General features: G+C 27.2%; 1 protein-coding gene across 2 annotated transcripts in view; it reads left to right on the top strand.

Annotated features, from left to right (window-relative positions):
* LOC117181486 (probable cation-transporting ATPase 13A3) overlaps nt 1-21,753 on the top strand; it is a 58,828-nt gene that overhangs the window by 34,934 nt on the left and 2,141 nt on the right. For both annotated transcript variants that reach the window (XM_033374194.1, XM_033374193.1), the window contains exons 7-10: nt 353-691; nt 6,142-7,093; nt 11,100-11,622; nt 17,623-17,804. In XM_033374194.1, the coding sequence (XP_033230085.1) occupies nt 353-691; nt 6,142-7,093; nt 11,100-11,622; nt 17,623-17,804 (1,996 nt within the window). The remainder of the gene's footprint in view (nt 1-352; nt 692-6,141; nt 7,094-11,099; nt 11,623-17,622; nt 17,805-21,753) is intronic.

Genomic DNA, 21,753 nt, shown 5'->3' with positions numbered 1-21,753 from the left:
CATCTTTTTGGTTTCAAATTTAACTATTCCATTTTTTTACAAATTTATATTTTTTAAAGCATTATTTAAATATTTGTTTCAAAATTCATTTATTTGCCATTTTTGCTCTGTTCTGAGAAAAAATGCTTAGAATGAACTTCATGAATTAAAATAAATGTTTGCGTTTAACGAAATGCATGAATATGTTACTTTTACTTGACCCGGAAATGACCAGGAATTTTAAATCGTCTGTCGAATCGCCACCCTGCCCAAACTCGGATGGTTCAATTGTCCTAGCTTGAGGAAAAAAGACAAATCCCCTTGAGTGAAAAAATATTGTCTTGGTTTAATTATTATTTTGCTTATATTTCAGAATCAACATAATTTACGGACAACAGTTGCGTCTTCCGATGTGGCCACAGTGCTGCGTGACCGAGCACAAGGTCAAACTTCAACAGTACCTGCAGAGCGTATAGTCGTTGGAGATATATTAGTCATTCCCTCTCATGGTTGTCTGATGCCCTGCGATGCGGTTCTTCTTACCGGAAATTGCATTCTGAATGAATCAATGCTCACGGGAGAATCAGTTCCCGTCACAAAAACTCCCATTCCTTCCTCGAACGAAATTATGTACGATACCAAAGAACACGCCAGACACACACTTTATTGTGGCACGAAGGTCATCCAAACTAGATACTTCGGATCTGAAAGGGTAATTTTTAAAATCTCCATTATAATGTAGGGTCGGATGGTTGACTAATTCAGGCCTCATAAAATGTAGGGACCCAATGGTACTTTTTGTCATGCGCATAGGGTACTTTTTTCGCACTCAAAGGGTAACAAATTCAGAGTTCAAAACAATTCAAGTTAAATTCAAAAAAATTCTATTGATTTCCGTAAAATTGGAATAAACTTACAGGAATTTAAAGAAAACAAAAAAGATTCTATGAAATTCATAGAAAATCAAGGTGAATTATAAAAAATTTTAATGAATTTCAAAGCAATTTAAAAATATGAAAAAACTTAATTGAATTCAGGGAACTTTGAAATGAGCTTAGAGGAATTGAAAAGAATTTGATGCAATGTCTAAGAATTCAAGGTGAGGCTAAAAGACTTCAGAATAAATTAAATAAAAACCTTTAAAAATTCGAAAAAAATCCATTGAATTAACTAGAATTGAGTCAATTTAGAAGAATTCAACTGAATTAAAAAAAAAATCAAGAGAATTGCAAAGTATTACAAAGACTTCAGGATAGATTGATAAGAATTCGAGGTGAATTTCAAAAAATAATTTCAAATCGGTTCAAATATTTTAAACCATACTAATTCCTGACAAAATAGTGACTCAAAAAAATTCAAATTATTTGGAAAATAAAAAAACAATCCATTTATTTCAGTAAACTTTGTGTGGATTTAGAGGAATTTAAGGGAAAGGAGAAGAATTCGATAAAATTAATAAAAAATTAAACCGAATTAACAGACAACAATAAAAAATGAATTTAATTCAAAACAAGAAAATATGAAAAAATTGAGTGAACTGAGTGAGTTTGAAATGAATTTCGATCAATTAAAGAGAATTTAAAAGAATTTGATGAAATGCCTAAGAATATAAGATGAGTTTCAAAGACTTCGAACCAAAATTTTTTAAAATCCATTTAATTGAGTCGAACAGAGTGAATTTAGAAGAATTCAGAATAAATTAATAATAATTCAGGACGAATTTTTTTGAAATCTATTAAAAATATTATAAAATCTCATGAAATTTTATTATACTTTCTGAAATCTTGGAAAATTTATTTAAATATATTTAGAGTTTTTAAAACCTCATACAAGCTTTGAAATCCTTGAAAATCTTTTAAAATATCTTAAAACCGTACGGTCCCTGTAAAATAATTCTATATCTTCCGAAATTCTTGGAGATTGTTTACAACCGCATGCAATTTTTGGTTTTAAACCCTGGCAAACACCTTGAAATTGTTTTAATCTCTTGAAAATACCTTAGAATCTTTAAAATTTTGAGAAAATATTTAAAATCCTTTGAAACCTCATTAAATTGTTGAAATCAATGAAAAATTACTTGTAATATTTTCAAGTAACCCAAAATATTTCGATACCTTTAAAATATTTCAAATCCTTAAAAAAATTTTAAAGCTCTTTAAAATCCCAAGTTACTTGCGAAAATACCTTAAAATATTCAAAATCTTTTGAGCATTTGATCAATTTATTCTCACGATAAAATAAATAAAAATTTTAGTAAAGTCAAAAACTCCATTGTATTGAGTTAATTTAGAAGAATTGAATTGAATTTGAAAAATTCAAAAGAATTTCGCAAAATTAAAAAAAATTCAGGATAAATTAATAAGAATTCTGGGTGAATTCGAAAAACTAATTTTAAATCTTTGAAACCCTATGAAATATACTATATTCTGGAAAATTGATTAAAATACCTTGAGAGCTTTCAAAAACCCCTTATAATCATTTGAATCCTCGGAATCCTTATAAAATAACGTGAAATCTTTTTAAATATTTTAAAGCCTCATACGTCCTGCAAAATAGTTCCATGTCTCCCGAAATACTAGAAAAATCTTTATCCTAAAATATTTCAACAGGCTTGAAATCCCTTCAAATTAATTAAATTCATTAAAAAAAAAATTGTTTGGAATCTGTCTACTTTCTGTAAAATATTTTAAATCCTTTGAAACCCTGCCAAATACCTTACTTCTCGTGAATAAATTCTTTAAGATCAACTAAAATATTATAAAATCCCATGAAATTATATGATATTTCCTGAAATCCTGTAAAATGTATTAAAAATACCTTAAGACCTTTAAAATCCCTTAAAATCATTGAAATCCTCGGAAATATTATAAAATCCTGTGTATATTTAAAAATATTATAATACCTTAGAGTTTTTTTAAAATCGTTCCATTGGAAATTATAGTCGACCATTTCGCCCTCTGGGGCCGAAAACGGGAACTAGAAGGAGTAGGTAGCATTTTAAAGATACATTTTAATTGGTACATAAAATTGTTTTTATAATTGTTTTATAAAGTTTAAAACTATTATTGAATACTAAAAATGAATCTTGATTCAATTTAAAACCTTTTTAAATCGAGTTTCCATCTGAAACAGTAAAAAACATTTTGTATTTTGTATTCCCAGTATACAAGGAATATGAATAATAAACGATTTAAATGGAAACGCGAATTCTAACCTAACACTTAGGTCAGATTTTTTAGTTCTTTAATATTTCATGTATAAATTAATAAAATATAACTTTGAGTTCATTTTTGCTTCGAAAGAAGTTTATTGAAGTTTATAATATTTCAAAAATCAGAATAAATAAAACAATAGTTGTTTTTTTAGAAAAACATTTCTGTCAAAAGTTTATTTTTTCATTACATAAGATGTAAATTTCATATGAAACACTTTGTTTTCGATGAAAACTTAGTTTAAGTTCGTAATAATTTCTTCGAACTTTACAACCAAAAACGAAAAAACAATTTTATACATAAATTAAAATCCATCTTTAAAATCATCCTATTCTTTCTAGTTCCGATTTTTGCCACCAGATAGCGCATCGCAGTTTAACAATTCCCAATACCTTCTAAAATTCTACAAAATGCATTATCCTAATTTATTTCAATCGCTTTGAAATCCATGGAAATTAATTAATCATTTCTTGGAATATTTTAAAGTTTCTTAAAATATTTCAAATTGAAAGCTCTTGAAAATGCCTTAGAAGTTTTAAAAATACGCTAGCATATTAAAAATATCTTCAAACCATTGAAATCTATTAAAAATTTCTCGGAATCTTTAAAAATACCCTGAAATATTTCAAAAGAATTCAAGACAATTCAGTAATAGGTATATTATATAGTTAATTTATTAAAAGAAAAGTGACATTATTAAAAGTTATATTATAGGCTGCTCAAAGGGTACCATAGGCTCCAAATCTTGAAAGTACAGGGAATATAGCAGGGTGGCTGCTGGACCGGGAAATGACCGGGAATTTGTTGAGACCCGCAAAAACCGGAAAATGATAGTGAATTTTTTTTTGACTGGGAGTTTTACATATTTTTAGTATAGAACTCCATTTTCGATCGTTTAAAGTTGAAAATTATTGATAAAAACCATTTTTATTTAATAAATAACGAAAAATAAATACAAATTTGTTATGTATCTGTGCTTTAGGTATTAAAAAGTAAACAATAATTGATTTGACAAAACGTTTTTTAATCAGTTCAAAATTGAAGAATTTGCAGATTTTAACGTTAAAAATAAACGGTTTTAATTTGAAACTCTTAGTCGTTAAAAAACTATGAACGTCTGATTGAAACTTTATAAACTATTTTCAACTTAAAAATAACTTCATAATAATAATATGTTCGTAATTAAAGGCTTTCATTAAATTTAAAATATTGGTTCAGTCTAAAGTGTTCCATTTTTAACCCATTCAATTTGAAATGTTTAAATTAAGAAAAAAAATAATTATTGGATATTTAGTAATATTTTACTGTTCATTCGAGACTAGTAAATTGGAATAAAATATTTAAAAATAAATAACTTGAAACTGAATTGTTTGACACAGAAAGCCTGGAATCGTTGAAAAGATTCAAAACTACCATGCAAATTTTAATAACTTACCTTTAGGAGAGATCCTAGTGTAAAGCAGAAAATTGTTAAAGATTTTTTTTAATAGTTGCATTTATTTGATAATTTCAAAATTTTAAGAATAGTTAATTACACATTTTGAGAACATAAAAATATTTTTTTTCTATCCAATATGGCGGCGGTGCAGGTGCTCGCGCAAGAGCCATTTTTTTTGGCCCACATTAACACGTTTTTTATTCAAATAGAAAACAAAAAAAACGAATAGTAGTTTGTTAAGTATCTTTTTTTATACCAAGTGAACATAACACATTTTTTAAAATTTTGTTTGAAAAAATTATGCAGTTTAAGAAAAAATCAACTTAATTTGTTTAGTCTTTTTATTATTAAAAAAGGGTTTTAAACAATTAATTTTTTCCGTATTTATGTCTACTTGGTGTAAAATATTATAAATATAGTCTCCACAAAATTTCAGCTGAATAAGTTAGTTACTTTCGAAGTTATGATATGGGCCATTTTGAAAAATGCAGTTTTGAGAAAAATGCGTTTAAAGTTTACAAAACCAATATTCATCTGTTTATATCTGCGTCAGTAAAAACTGTGTAACTTAGAAATCGCTAAACATTTCGTTCTAAAATTTTAAGAGAACATTTTTTAGATGTTTTTAAGTATATTTATGCAAAAATTGTTTTTTTTACACTAGAACCTTCCCTTAAAATCTTCCGGATTCTTTTTGAATCCTTTCAAAATTCTTTAAAAGTTTCTAAATTTCTTGTTTGAAATCTAAAAAAATGAAAATTTTGTTTTAAATTAGGCTATCATTTCCAGTTTTAAATTAATTTTGAATCTTTTCAAAATTTCGAAATATCTCTTAAAAATTACTCAAATTTCTTCTACAAATATTAAATGTGCAATTGTTATTTATGCATCAAAATTTTTAGGAAATTTTTTTAAATTTTCAGGATTTCCTAAAAATTGTAGGAAAAATTCAATTAATTTTAAAAGATATTTAGAAGTTCTGAAAAAGTTTCAAAATTAATGTAAAATCTGAAAAAAATTTAGAACAGCTTCTAGATTTCTCAAGATTTTGAAATAAAATTGTAAGCTTTTCAAGATGTTTAAACCATTTAAAATGAAAATAATTGATCTTCTAATTTAAGACGTGTTCAGTTAAAAAATTTCAATTTTTCAATTTTAACGTTAAGCTTAAAGTTCCTTAAAATAATATAGTTTTTAAAATTTTAAAGTTCATTGGTTGATTTTATACGTATATGTTATTGAGAATTTTAATACAACATTTTAGAATTTAAAAACTTTTAATCTTCAATTTTAAAACTTCAAAAAATTCAATAGTTCCACTTTGATTTTTTTCATTCGCAGATTAATTTTTATTACTTCAAATGGAACATTTTTAGCTTTAGTGTTCGATTTTTTAAATTTCATTAACCGTGAACAATTTTTGCGACCGGGAATTTATTTCTTCGATTAAAACGACCGTCCTGATATAGGGACCGGTCTGTGAGGCCTGCTAAGTTAAAAATTCCTTTACAGGTCCTAGCAGTAGTTATAAGGACAGGATTCAACACCAGTAAAGGTGGATTGGTGAGGTCGATTCTCTACCCACCACCAGTGGACTTCAAGTTCGAACAGGACTCCTACAAATTCGTAGAGATGCTCGCCTGCATCGCTAGTATGGGAGTGATTTACACGATTATAACTAAATCCATGCGAGGGGTTCCCGTTAGAGACATAACACTAGAAGCCCTGGATCTCATCACAATCGTCGTACCTCCAGCTTTGCCTGCTGCCATGACGGTGGGACGTTTGGTGGCTCAGAGTCGATTAGAAAAAAATCGAATCTACTGCACTAGTCCTCGAACGATCAACGTGTCAGGTTCGCTTGACTGTGTCTGCTTTGACAAAACTGGTACTTTAACCGAAGATGGCTTAGACATGTGGGGTGTGGTCCCCATATCTTCCAGGAAGTTCCAACATCCAGTGAAAGATATAACAACTTTACCGTTGAATGATGTACTTATCGGAATGGTGACTTGTCATGGAATCACGATTATCGACGGACAACTAGCGGGCGATCCACTCGATTTGAAGATGTTTGAATCCACCGGCTGGACGCTAGAAGAGCCTGACGTGTCAGACACTACCAAGTTTTCCATGCTTTTCCCAACAGTTGTTCGTCCGCCAGCAGGATCTAATTTGCTTGAGAAATCCTTGAGTGAAGTGCCGGTCTCACCCATGAGGCAGAACTCTGCCAATTCTGAAGTGGCGGAGAATGTCTCATTGACTAATATGGACAGTGCTTTCACTGACTCCACAGTGGACTTGGCTGAACAGGGATTAGAAATTGGTATCGTTAGACAGTTCCCCTTCACGTCGAGTCTCCAGCGCATGAGTGTCATCACTAGGACACTAGGAGCCAATCATTATGATCTCTACTGCAAAGGCAGTCCAGAAATGATATTTAGTCTCTCGAAACCGGAATCCAGTAAGTTGTTTAAAACAGTATACTAATAGGCCCTGGCATGCTTGAATGCAATCGTCGACGCATTTTGGTACGCATTTTTTTGTTATGATGAGAATGAGGCACACCTATTTCGCTCCCTCGAACGCATTCGCTAAAGCTAATTTAGTTTTGCATTCGAGCGTGCCAAGGCATCAACTTGGAGACTCTATCTGAGTCTTCGAGAGTGATCTAAGAAGCGGCGGAGCCCTAGGATTACAAGGGGCAAAGTATTGATTTCTTCCTTTCTAAAGTCGAATGATTAAATTCATCGGATCTTTGGAACTGGAAAACTTTAAATTTTTTCTTGCTTTGTTTAATCTTTGAAGTCGATGTAGAATCTTTGTAAAATAATAGAAGTCTTTCTGAAATCTTTCAAAACTATCCGAAATCTTTTCGAAACCTTTATAAAATCTTAGAGATATCATTGCCACCTTTCTCAACTCTTTGTAAAATATTTGAAACTCTTCGTGAAATATTTAAAATATTTCATAATATTTGTGAAATTGTTTAAATCTCTTTGAAATATTTGGGAAGTCATTGAAATTTTTATCTCTTTGTAATCTATCTCAAATCTGCGAAATCTTTATGAAATCTTCGGGAAATCATTGCAATTTTGTAAAATCTTTTCGAAATATTTAAAATATTTGGTAATATTTATGAAATTCTTTAAATCTTTATGAAATATTTGGAAATCTTTGCGAAATATTAAAAATATTTGGTAATATTTATGAAATTCTTTAAATCTTTATGAAATATTTGGAAATCTTTGCGAAATATTAAAAATATTTGGTAATATTTATGAAATTATTTAAATCTTTATGAAATATTTGGAAATCTCTGCGAAATATTCGAAACATTTCGTAATTTTGGTGAAATTATTTAAACCTGTTTTAAATAAGCAGGTGGCAGCGTGGCCGCTGAAACGGGAAACCTGGAAACCGGGAATTTTAAGACCGGGGAAAACCGGGAAATTATTATATCATTCAATTTAGAATGCTCAATTCGAAAATCTTTCACTCTAAAAATTTTCAATTTAGATTTTTAATTTTTAAAAGCATATATTTTAATTTAAAGAATTTTGAAATGCAGTTTTAAAGGCTTAAAAAATTAGAAATTTTTAAAATCGAAGATTTTTTAAATAAAAAACAAGGTGGCCGCCGAACCGGAACATCTCTAAATGTAAATGAATAAATTATTTTGAAATTGGATCTGTACTTAAGATATAAAAAACTGAACAATAATTGATTTGGCAAAACAATTCTAAATCCGTTCAATATTTGAGAATTTGCAGATTCTAACTGTTTCAATTCGAAAGTTTTAATAAGAATTGAATTAATATATTATTTATTCCAATAATTTCATTTTTAAATAGAAATTTTCATGATTTATCAATAATATATTTTTAATTCAGAGTTTTGAGTAATTTTAAGAGATATTTAGAAGTTTTGAAAAGATTCAAAATTAATTAAAAACTTGAAATCATTTCAAGTAATTTAAACGAAGTGCTTAAAAATTTTTTTTCAGAACTTCTAAATATATTTTAAAATTAATCGAAATTTTCTTACAATTTTTGAAAATACTGCAAATTAAAAAAAAAACTTAAAATCTTCCATAATTTTTCAAAGTGAAAAATCATTTTCAATTTTCCTAAGAATCTTAAGAACATTTTTTATTCTTTTTAAGTCTTTCACAATTATTAAAAAAATTTTAATTTTTTGTTTGGAATCTGCAAAAATCTACATTTTATTTTAAATTCGGCTGTAAGTATTTGAAAATATTACAAGTTCTAAATTTAATTTGAATCTTTTTAAAACTGCTAAATATCTCTTAGAATTACCCTAATATTTTTACATATAATAAGTGTTTTACTGTCATTTATAAATTCAACTTAAATTTTTTTAATTTGCAGGATTTTCTAAAAGTTATAGAAAAAATTCAATTCATTTTGAAATTTATTTAAAAGTCCCGAAAAAAATTCTAAAATTATTTTGAATTTGGAAAAATTTAAAACCACTTCTAGATTTCTAAAGATTTTAAAATACAATTGTAATTCAATTTTAATTCAATTTTTAATGTGTCTAACTTAAAATTACTTAAAATAATATAATTTTGACCATTTTTCAAGTTGATTACTTGATTCTTTAATTTAGACTATTGAAAATGTTAACGTGGATTTATATTTTTAGAACTTAATCTGAATCTTTGAACTCTATAATTGATAAAAGTTCTAAATTTTGCAGCTTATTTACATTTCATTTAACATTGTTTAATTGAAAAGTTTTAGTATCTTCCATTTGGTACGTGAAAAATGTTTGAGAACCGGAAAAAAAACCGGGAAATCGATCAAAAGTCATTGAAATCTTCATCTCTTTGTAATCTATCTGAAAGCTTTGCGAAATCTTTATGAAATCTTCGGGAAATCATTGCAATTTTGTCAAATCTTTGAAAATCGTTGAAAAATATTTAGTACTATTTGTGACGTTATTTTAATTTTCGTGAAATCTTGGCAAAATATTTGAAACATTGCGTAATTTTTATTAAATTATTTCAATCTCTTTGAAATCTTTAGGAAGTCATTGAAATCTTTTTCTCTTTGTAATCTATCTGAAATATTTGTGAAATATTTGTGAAATATTTATGAAATACTCGTTAAATCATTGCAATTTTGTCTAAATATTTCAAAATATTTGAAATATTTAGTAATATTGCGTGAAATCATAAAGAAATCTTTCAAATACATCTGTTATCTTTGTGAAATATTTTTAATCTGGCTGAAATCCTTCCGAAATATTTGAAATCTTTGCGAAATCTTTGTGTAATCTTTGTGAAATAGTAAAATTCTTTGTTCAATCTTTGAAATCTATCTGAAATCTTTGTGAAATATTTGAATTCATTGTGAAATCTTTGGAAAATCATTTAAATCTTTGTCAAGTCATCAGGAAATCATTAAAATCTTTGTCCAATCTTTGAAATCTATTTGATTTTTGTGTGAATTCTTTTAATTCTTTGTGAAATCATTAAAATCTTTGCGAAATCTTTGTTTAATCTTTGAAATATACCTGAAATCTTTGTGAAATCTTTGAAATCTACCTGAAATCTTTGTGAAATAATAGAAGTCTTTGTGAATTCTTTGTTCAATCTTTGAAATCTTTGTGAAATATTTGTTCAATCTTGAAATCTACCTGAAATCTTTGTGAAATAATAAAAGTCTTTGTTCAATCTTTGAAATCTGTCTGAAATCTTTGCGAAATAATAGAAGTCTTTGTGAAATTTTTTAAATAATTGAGAAATCTTTGAATTCTTTGTAGAATCTTTAAAATCTTTATGAAATCTTTGCGAAATATTTGAAGTCATTGTGAAATCTTTGTTAAAATCTTTGAATTCTTTGTAAAATTATTAAAATCTTTATGAAATCTTTGCGAAATATTTGAAGTCATTGTGAAATCTTTTGAAAATCATCTAAATCTTTGTGAAGTCATCAGGAAATCTTGAAAATCTGTGTCCAATCTTTGAAATCTATCTGATTTTTGTGTGAAATCTTCTAATTCTTTGGGAAATCATTAAAATCTTTGTGAAATCGTTGTGAAATCTTTTCGAAATATTTGTTTAATCTTTGAAATATATCTGAAATCTTGGTGTAATCTTTCAAATCTATCCGAAATCTTTGTTCAATCTTTGAAATCTATCTGAAATCTTTGCTCAATCTTTGAAATGTACCTGAAATCTTTGTGAAATAATAAAAGTCTTTGTGAAATCTTTCGAATCTATTGGAAATCTTTGGGTAATCATTGAAGTCTTTGTGCAGTCTTTGAAATTTTTCTGAAATCTTTGACAATATGATTGATTATTTATGTTCAATTTGGACGTAATATAATATTATTATACTATGTCCCTATAGAAAAAAGGCCCCGCCACATCTGATCTAAGTTCTTAACCGATCCGAAAACCAAGTTTAAATTGAAATAATTATTTTCAAATTCTTTTCCAGTACCGCCAGATTTCAACAGTGTTCTGCAAGAGTACACTTCCGAAGGATACCGAGTGATTGCTCTAGCGCACAGGTCCCTAAACCGTCTGACGTACGCCAAGGTCCAGCGAGTTGTTCGAGAAGTCGTCGAAGCTGACTTGACTTTCCTGGGCTTCGTGATACTTGAGAATCGACTGAAACCCGAAACAATGCCTGTGATCTCCGCGTTAAATGCAGCCTGTATCAAAATTGTTATGGTTACTGGCGACAATATGCTGACCGCACTGTCCGTCGCTAGAGATTGCGACATGCTGAAGCCAGGAATGCCTGTTATAGCGGTGGCCGCAATCTCGCAGCAGAATCAAACTAAACCTCAGGTATACTTCACTAGAAGCGATAGCCAAAATAGCCCGATGTCTCCCAGCGGGCAAGGCGATCTCAGCGAAATGACCGACATAAATAGTGTCGTGAGTCTGGAGACTATTGAGAGCGGCTCTTTCACCAATCATCAGACTGGGAATAATTTGAATTATCTTTCCGACAAGTAAGTATTGATAAATTTTGAAAAATAGACCAGGGAAAAATGACTTGACCGGGAAAAAATCGGAAATTGACCGGGAATTTAATTTTAAAAGCCGGGAATTTACTTCTGATCACAGCAAAATTCTGTTTTTCATTATTTTCATAATTTTTGGAATTTATGGTATTTAAATCAGATAAAAATCTAACTTAAAACCCTTTTTTTACGTCCAATAATCAAGTTGATGTGAAGAATTCCTGAAAATAAAATCAAGAATCTAACGATTTGGTCGTTAGATTCTTGATTTTATTTTCAGGAATTCTTCACTTCATAATTTTGGCCAATTTTGGAAAGTGATTTCTACTTTATCCACAGTTGCAGGACATATGGGTGGAAATAATTATCGTTTTTATTATAGGATAGGGAGTTTTGGTAAAGAAATATTATTTCATTTGGAACATGGAATTTTTGACATGGAACGGGATTTTTTTTTAAGAATAGAAACTGGGATTTAGAAGAAAGGAGTTTAAAAAATCCCTGTCTCAAGTCAAAATTCGTCACAATTTAAAAGTTCTTTCTTCGAAATTGTAGAAAATGAAAGTACTTGAAGTAGTTTTTAGAGTAGAAGTAGTGTTTCGAAGAGGAAATATTTCTCATTTATAATATAATTTTTTTGCCATTTTCGTCGGGAATTTATCTTTTCTTCATGGAAAATCAACTACTTGCGGTTAAAAGCTGAACTCTTTTGTTAAAAATTAACTTTTGTGTTGGCTAATTGATAATTTTAATGAAAAATTCATCTATTTTTAAAAATGTAACTACTTTGTTAAAACTAATTTTTACAACTAAGAATTAAAAAATTAAAAAATATTTGTCTGAAAATCCATTTTTTTGTTAAGAATTAGTTTTTTAACGAAAAATTAAACTATTTGATTTTTGGTTGAAGCCCTTATCTTTTTTGTATGACGGTTCAACTATTTGATTGAAAATTGATATTTTTTATTCAAAAATTAAACTATTTTTTTGAAAAAAATCATTTAATTTGTGGGAAATTGGTATTTTGTTCTAGAAAATTAATCTTATTGATTGAAATTCATCTTTTTGGTAGTTATAAAATTCAACTATTCCAGTTAAGATTCATCATTTCAGTATTTCAGTTGAAAGCTTATCAGTTTGATTGACATTTAATTTTTTCAACTGAAAATTTAACCGTTCCATATTGAGTAGAAAATTAATTTTTTCTAATTCAAAATTTAACAATTTGGATATGAAGATGCCTTTTGTTAAATTGATTTATTTTCTTTAAAAGTTCGCGTATTTTGTTTTGAAAGACTATTATTTTGATTCAAAATTTAAATTTAAGTATTCCAGTTAAATATTTCTAATTTTAGTAGAAAATTCCTCGTTCAGGTTAGAAATAATTTTACTTGTTAAAAAAAATAAACTCTTTAATAGAAAATTTGTTTCTTTTTTGGTTGAAAATAATTTTTCTTTCTGAACTGAGAATGAAAATATTATTCCAATTGAATATTCTATAATTTCAGTCAAAGATTCATTGTTGTGGTTGAAAACTCAATTTGTTTAAATTCGACTATTTTAGTTGAAAATTAATCTTTTTAGTTAAAAATTCATCAGTTAAAATGAGAATTCATTAGTTTGTTAAAACTAATGACTATTTTGTTAAAAATAGTTAAAACTATTTCGTTAAAAATTTGTCTTTGATTGAAAACTTAACTATTTCGATAAAATTCATGGATTTTGTTTAAATCTTGTATTTTTTATAGAAAATTAATCTTACTGTTTAAAAATTAATCTTTTTCGTTAAAAATTCAAGTATTTCAGTTAAATGTTCATCATTTTATTTGAAAATTCATTGTTTTGGTTTAAAATTCCACTATTCCAGTTGAACGTTCAAAATTTTATTTGAAAATTCATTTAGATTGCAATTTTTTCTTATTTGTGTTAAAGAATGATTAGAATGAAAGTTATGATTTAAAATAAATGTTTGTGTTTTGCGACAAATATGAATTTTACTTTTAGTTGACCGGGAAAGTTGAAATACTTGACCGGGATTTTGAAATTGTCCGCCGAATCAGCACCCTGTAGATTTTAAAACTTTATTTCGACAGGATAGAAATGACTCCTCGATTTCAAAATTAAAAATCATCAGTGTTTCCTCTCGGAGGAAGCGAATATTCATTTTCAAAATTCTCTTGTTTTCATTTGACTAATTTTTCATTTTCCTTGATCATTAAAATTCAAATATGTACCAGAATTTTAAGCTTGTATTCATTTTAACATAAAATCTCTTAAAAAGGGAATAAAACATTATTTCAGATACATCTTTAACATTTTCAAATTGATTAATTTATTTTTAACAAAAAAGTCTTTTCTACTATAAAATATGGCTTCTTAACAAAATACTTAAGTTTTCAAGAAATTAATTAAATTTTTTGTATAATAGTTGAATTTTAAACCTAAAAAGATAAATTCCCAACAAAAAGTGTCTTGTTTAGATTTCAATAAAAAATATGAAATTCATAAAAAAAATAATTTTAAAACCAAAAAGATGAATTTTCAACAAAGAAAGATTTTTCACACAATAAAGAAATAAAATTTTATCTAACTTGTTGAACCTTGAAGTCAAAAGAGAAATTTTCACTACAAAAATCGAATTTTCAACTTATAAATGTCAATCTTAACAAAAAGAGGAAAGTTACATTTTCAGTAAAAAAATTAAGTGTAAACAAAAAAAAATACTTTTGCCACTAAACAGTTAGATTTTTAACTAAAGATATAAATACTCAAGCATAGAAGAATAATTTTTAATTTAAAAAATGCATTTTCACAACCAAAATGAAATTTCTACTAAAACAGGTTAATTTTTAAATCAAAGATAAATTTTCAAAAAAATAGTTGGATTTTTTGTTAGAATAAGTTTCTACGAAAACCATTGAATTTTCAGTCTAAAAAGACAACTTTTTAATAAAATTGTTGAATTCTCCACCAAATAGTTATACTTTTATCCAAAAAAGATTAAATTTCTTGTAAAGCATTTTTTCCTTTAAAAAAATAAAATTTAAAAATAATGTTGAATTTTCACCCAAAAAGGATTCCCGTTGACTTTTCCAAATCGAAATATGATTTTCAAACCAATAATAAGTGTCTACGAAAAAATTGGATTTTTAATTCAAAAAGATCATTTTTCAACAAAAAAGGATGAATTTTTAATAAAATAGATAAATTCTCTACTAAATAGTTGCATTTGTATCCAAGAAAGATGAAAATTCTACTAAAATAGAGAATTTTTTTTATAAAAAACGGCAAATTCTTGGTTTTAAAGTTAGTCTTTCATCCAGAAAAGACTTCCTTTGATTTTTCAATATTAAAATATAAATTTTAAACAAAAAGTAAATTTTCTACGAAATAGTTAAATTTTCAACCAAACAGTTGCATTATTTATTGAAGAATCATGAAATCTCGTATAAAACAGATGAGTTTTTAATTTTTAAAAACTTTATTTAAAAAAAAACAGTTAAATTTTCATCCAGAAAAGATTTTAGTTCTCTTTTGAAGACCAACCTATTAAATTTAAACAAAAAGTAAATTTTCTACGAAATAGTTAGAAATTTCAACAAAATAGAAGAATTTCGGTTATAAAGTATGACTTCAAAAAAATTGTTGAATTTTCAACCAAACAGTTTCATTTTCATCCTATAAAGATGTAATTTCTGCTAAAGCAGGTAAATTGAAAAGAAACTTCAAAAGGTAATTAAATTTTCATACAAAGAAGATTCCAGCTCACTCTCCAACACCAAAATAAGAATTGTAAACAATAAGTTAATTTTCTGCTAAATATTCGAATTTGTAACCAAATGTATGATTTTTTAAAAAGACTGTTTAATTTTTAACCGTACAGCTGCATTTTTTCTCCAAGAAAAATTAAAATTCTACTAAAACAGATGAATTTTTTAATTAAACAGACAAATTTTCAAAAAAAAACTATTGAATTTTCATCCAAAAAGATTTCAATTGAAATTTCAATACAAAAATACGAATTTTAAACAAAAATTAAATTTTCAACAAAAAGGATATGCTTTTTTATCCAAGAAAGATGCAATATTTCTACCCAAAAGATAAACTTTGAATCAAAAATATAAATTTTCAGATATTTTTATACCTTAAAAATAGTTCAGTTGATTTATCAGTAACAAAATATGAATTCTAAACAAAACGTTAATATTCTACGAAAAGAGTTAAATTTTGTAAACCAAAAAGACGAAATTGAAAAAAAGAAAACAGTTGAATTTTCCACCAAAGAGGTCTGTTAACCCTTTTCGACATACATTTTTCAGGGAAATGAGTTTTCATGAAAATTGGTACATAGGGGTTTTTGGGGTCACTGATTACGAATCTGAACTCAGATTTTGAAAATTCAAAATGGTGAGTCCAATATGGCGGCTAACATTTGGCATTTTTTTTTCTGAAAATTCGTATACGGGGGTTTTGTGGATCACTGATCACGAATCTGAACTTAGATTTTGGACATTCAAAATGGTGGGCCAAAATTCAAAATATTTCTAAATTGTTTTTTGAAAGATGGCACAGGCAGGGGGGTCGCTGATCTTGAATCTGTATTCAAAATGACAAATATTTAGAATAATAAAGTTTGAAAAAATATACACCTACTCACCTAAAACATGGATTAGTACCAATTTTCTGAATTTTCAAAATCTAAATTCAGATTCGTGATCAGTGACTCCAAAAATCCTTGTACACTATTTTTTTTAAAAATCCAGAAAACTTTATTATTTTGACCGCCATATTGTATCCGTCATTTTGGATTTTCAAAGTCTGATTTCAGATTCGTGATCAGCGACCCCGAAAACCTCTGTATACCAATTTTGAGAAAAAAATCCAAAAATATTCCAAGTTTCGGGCGCCATTTTGGATCCACCATTTTAAATTTCCAAAATCAGAGTTCATATTCCTGATCACTGACCCCAAAAACCCCTGTATATCCATTTTCAGATAAAATCCAAAAATATTCCCATTTTCGGCAGCCATATTGGATCCGCCATTTTGAATGTTCAAAATCCGAGTTCAGATTCGTATTCAGCGATCCCAAAAACCCTTAAGTACCTATTTTCATAAGGATATAATGGACAGTTTTTTCAATAATGAATTTTTTCAACAAGAAAGGCTTTTTTTCAGCTTTGTTTATAAGTATTAACAAATTATTTAAAAAATTTAGACCCTTCGCACAAAAATGTCAATTTTCTATCATCCTGCGAGCATGAAATTTAAAAAAATCTGTGTAAAATCCAATAAAAACTACTCTGAATTCGCAAAAAATGATATGAAAAAAGGTGGGAATGCGGTATTCCTACCATGCCGCAAAGGGTTAAAGAAAATTGTCAGGAGGAAGTGTTTGCGAAGTTGCAAAAATTACGTGCATGAGTGAAGGACCCCCGCCCCTCTACGGTAATAAATCGTAACACAATCCCCCCCCCCTTAAGCTGTTAGGTAATTTAAGTACAGGCCCTAAAAATTATACAATTGTACATTCAAACAAAGTAGAAATACAAGAGATCGAATTTGAAGCTATTTAAAAAAACTTGTGCTCCAAAACATTTTTCAAAATGCAGTACAGTTTTTGAAATTTAAAAATATTCAAACATCTTGTTAATAGAAGCATTTTTTGAAGTTCTGTATTTTAAAATTGGGTGCAGCTATGTACTAAATAACGCTATTTTTCATATTCCATTTAATAGTTCCAGACCAAAATGATTTAAAACAATAAATAATCCCTTATTAGATTCAGAAAAATTTAGAGATTAATGTGGTATTTGTCAGAATCTGCTCCAATTTTTTTCTGGTCAGCTATAGCTCATCAAAGTCGAAGGTCGCCGATATGCTAAACCTGCTTTAACTTGGTACCAAACTCGAACCGTAGATTTAATATTTTTGATATAAATATTTAGTCTGGGTTTGGAATATAGAAACTATTCTTTTGCCTTTTAGGGTGTATCATTCGAAGAACAAATATGTCTTTGCAATGACTGGAAAAACTTGGGCCATGATCAAACAACATTATCCAGAATTGATACCAAAATTGGTGACAAGGGGAGCAATCTTTGCGAGAATGTCTCCTGACCAGAAGCAACAACTTGTTCAAGAACTGCAGGCTTTAGGATATTACGTAGGTTAGTAAATTAAACATCTTGTATTTTTCTAAAAGAGCAAACGTTCTGATCTCCACTAAAATGGTTCAAAGGTATATAATTATGAAAATAGTAGTTTTTGTTGTTGTTTGTTCTTCATGAAGTTACGTAAAAAACAAATGGTAAGACTATGTGACTTCTATAAGACAAGGACACCACTACTTCGCTCAACTGCCCAATTATTCAATTGAATCAATTCACATTAATTTCTGGCAATTATATTGATTTCTAGCCACTTATATTTAATTGTAGGTAACATTACAAATTTAATTCTAGTGATCCATCTTTAACTCTATTAGTTTAAATTACAAATTATTCAGCTTTAACGTTAACAACCTGTGTTGAGTTTTATTTTTTATATAATATAGTTATTTAACTAAATAAACATTAATTTCTGTCAATGAAAATTGAATTTTGGTCATTTTGAATGTATTGACAGGGTGTCCCCCTACCTAGAAAAACTGGAATTGTCAGGGAACTTTTATGTACCCGGAAAAACCTGACAATATCAGGGACATTTTTTCGACGTCAGGGAATTTTTCGAGGGCGAGCTTAATATTTGTTTTAAATTGCAAAATAAAATTGAATGATGATGATTATCTTTTCGTAAAAGTAGCTTTATATGAATTTATTTAACTGTTTTATTAAATATTCGTTTTTTTTGTTATCTTGAAAGTAATGTGTTAACTGAAAATTTAACTATTCTAGTTTTTATTGAAAATTTATCCTTTTTTGTTGAAAATACAAATACCTGGTTCAAAATTTATGTCTTTTGTTGAAAGTCATTTTTTTTGTTAGAAAATTAATATTCTTGGTTAAAGTTCATCTTTTGGCTTGAAAATTTAACAGTTTGCTTACTATTTTTTATCTATCTTAACTGAAAAATTGAAAACTCATTTATTTGGTTGAAAGATGATCTATTTTATTAAAAATTCCTTTGTTGTTGTTTTTTTTTTTACTGAAAATTCAACCTTTCCAGTTAAAACATTGACTTTTTTAATTGAAAATTTGTTATTTTTGGTTAAAAATTAATTTTAAACTGAAAATGTAATTATTAAATTTTTTTAAGAATATTTTTTTTTCGTTGAATACTGTTTGTTTAAAATGAAAATTCAACTATTGAATTTTTTGTTGACAGGTTCTCTTTTTAAGTTGAAAATTGATTTTTTTTGTAGAAAATTGGTCTTTTTGTAGAAACTAATTTTCTGAGTTCAAAGTTCATTCTTTTGTTGCTGAAAATTATTTTTTTGGTGGGCAATTCAACTATTCCAGTTAAAAATTCATTGTTTTAGTTAAGAATTTATCTTTTTGGCTAAACATTCAATTATATGTTTGAAAATTTGTTTTTCTTAGTTGAAAATTGAACTATTTCGCTGAAAATTCATGTACTTTGATTAAAAATCTTCCTTGTTTGGTAGAAAATGAATCTTCTGGTTTGAAAATTGAGTTTTTTTTAAATAAAACTATTTAGTTGACTGTTGAACACTTTTTTAAAAAAATATATTTCTTCCAGTTAAAGATTCATTAATCTAGTTGTTGTAAGATTTAACATTAATTTTTTGGACTGAAAATTTAACTGTTCTATGTTTCGTTGAAAACTAGCCTTTCTTACATAAAAATTCAACTATTTTGTTTAAAATTAATATTGTTTAGTGAAAAATTTCACTATTTGGTTGAAAATCCATGTATTTTGGTGAAAAAATCATCTTTTTTGTAGAAAATTCAACTATTTGGTTAAAAATTCATCTATCTTGTTAAAAACTCAATATTTGAAATTTGAAAAAAAATTTCTCTGAATTGATGTTCAAATTCATGAACTTTAGGGACAAATTAAGGAAATGATTAATTCTATTTTTAATATTATTCAATTATTAATCAATCGATGGTGCTAATATATTGAAGAATATTTTCTAATATAATTTGTCAAAGCTTTCTAAATTAAACATGTTAATTGCAGGTTACTGTACCCTTTATTCATTTGAGGTCCCTAAAGTACACAATTTTTGAGATCTGGTCTTGAATTACTTTGAAATATTTCAGGGTATTTAAAGATGCCAAGAAATTTTTTTGTAGATTTCAATCATTTGCAGGGATTTCGAAGATTTTCCGGTATTTTAAAAAGTTGTGAGGTGTTTCAAAGTGCTTTTGATTTGATATATTTTATGGAATTTTAAAATATTCGGAAAAATTTTTTTATTACTTACATTAATTTGAAGGGATTTCCAGGCGTTTAGAATATTGTAGGATCAAGACTTTGTTTGAATTTCGAACGATATGGAACGATTTTATAGGACTTATAAGGTTTTGTGATATTTTATAAGATTTCAATGATTTTAAGGGACTTTAAAGCTCTCAAGATATTTTAATAAATTTTCCAGAATTTCAGAAAATATCAAATTTCATAGGATCTCACGGGAATTTTATAATATTTCAATGGCTTTATAAGAATTTATTCACGAGAAGTGAGGTATTTCGTAGGGTTTCTAAGATTTTAAGAGATTTTATATAATTTTTGGAATTCCCCCTGAATTCCTATTAAGTTATCCCGAATTCTTTTAATTCTTTAGAATTCGTTTGAATTTTTTAATTCACTTGAACTCTTCTAAATTGTGTCAATTCTGCTTAATTCAATGCATTTTTGAACTGTTAAATGTTTCCTGAGGATCAATTGATAAAATGATCTAAGGATTTGAAATATTTTCAAATTACTTGACATTTTAAAGATTTCAACAAATTCAAAATATTTTAGGTTAATTTAAAAGATTGCAGTCATTTTTACTGGATTTTAGTAAATTATTGGGATTTTAAAGACTGAAATATTTTAGGGTATTGTGAAGAGTTCAAGGCTTGATAAATAAACCTTAATAAATAAATTTAAGGATTATCATTGTAATTCTTCATTGTAATATTCATGTAATTTCATTGGATTTTATAATATTTTAATGAATTTATTCACGAGAATTGAGGTATTTCGTAGAATTTCTAAGATTTGAAGAGATTTTAAATTATTTTTTGCAATGAAATTATTTTTAATTCTCTTTAATCTTTTTAAACTCGTTTCAAACTTACTCAATTCAAGGAATTTTTTCATATTTTTGAATTGCTTTGAATTCACCTGATTTTCTTTAAAATTTAGTTTTTTTATGAATTTCATCGAATTCTCCTCATTTTCCTTAAATACCTCTAAATTCACTCAAATTTTATTGCAATTAATGGAATGTTTTCAATAATTTTTTTTTTAATTCATTTGAATTTAACTTTAATTCTTTGTCACTTTTTTGGTTAGAAATTAGTGGGGTTTCAAAATTTTGAAGTTTTTTTTTTTTTAATTTACCCTGAATTCTTTTAAATTCATTGGAATTACCTTGCATTTTTTAGAATTGTTTGAAGGTTTTATTAAACTGATCCTAAAGTATTTTAACCTCATCATTAATTTGTAAGCATTTCGTCAAATTCTTTCGAACTCCCTTGAATTTTTCCAAGCTCATTTCAAATTTACTGAATTCAATGAAGTTTATTTAAATATTTTTAAATTGTTTTCCATTCATTTGAATTCTTCGGCATTTAACTTGAATTGTTTTGAAATCTTATGATTTAATCCTGAATTTTTTTACTTTTTGAGAGCGAAGAAAGTACCCTATGAGCGTGACAAAAAGTACTCTTTGGTCCCTATATTTTATCATATAGGGAGTGTGAGGCCCGTAAATGAATCCTAGAATCTGAAAAAAAAATTCTTTATAAGAAACTCGCGAAAGTATATTCTTTCTTGGATTTGATTAGACACCCTGATTTAATCAAATTTAAACGTAAATTCAGTTAAATTAAATGTAGTTCATATAAATTCAATCTTGATTCAAGTCCATATTTTTCGAGAATAATCTGGAAAATATTCTTCTGGAAATAATATTGCGATTGATTCTCCAATCATCAA

This window comes from Belonocnema kinseyi, chromosome 10 (assembly GCF_010883055.1).
Source record: "Belonocnema kinseyi isolate 2016_QV_RU_SX_M_011 chromosome 10, B_treatae_v1, whole genome shotgun sequence".
NCBI lineage: Eukaryota > Metazoa > Arthropoda > Insecta > Hymenoptera > Cynipidae > Belonocnema > Belonocnema kinseyi.
Note: the sequence above shows the minus strand (reverse complement) of the source record. Positions and strands in the feature narration are given on the sequence as shown.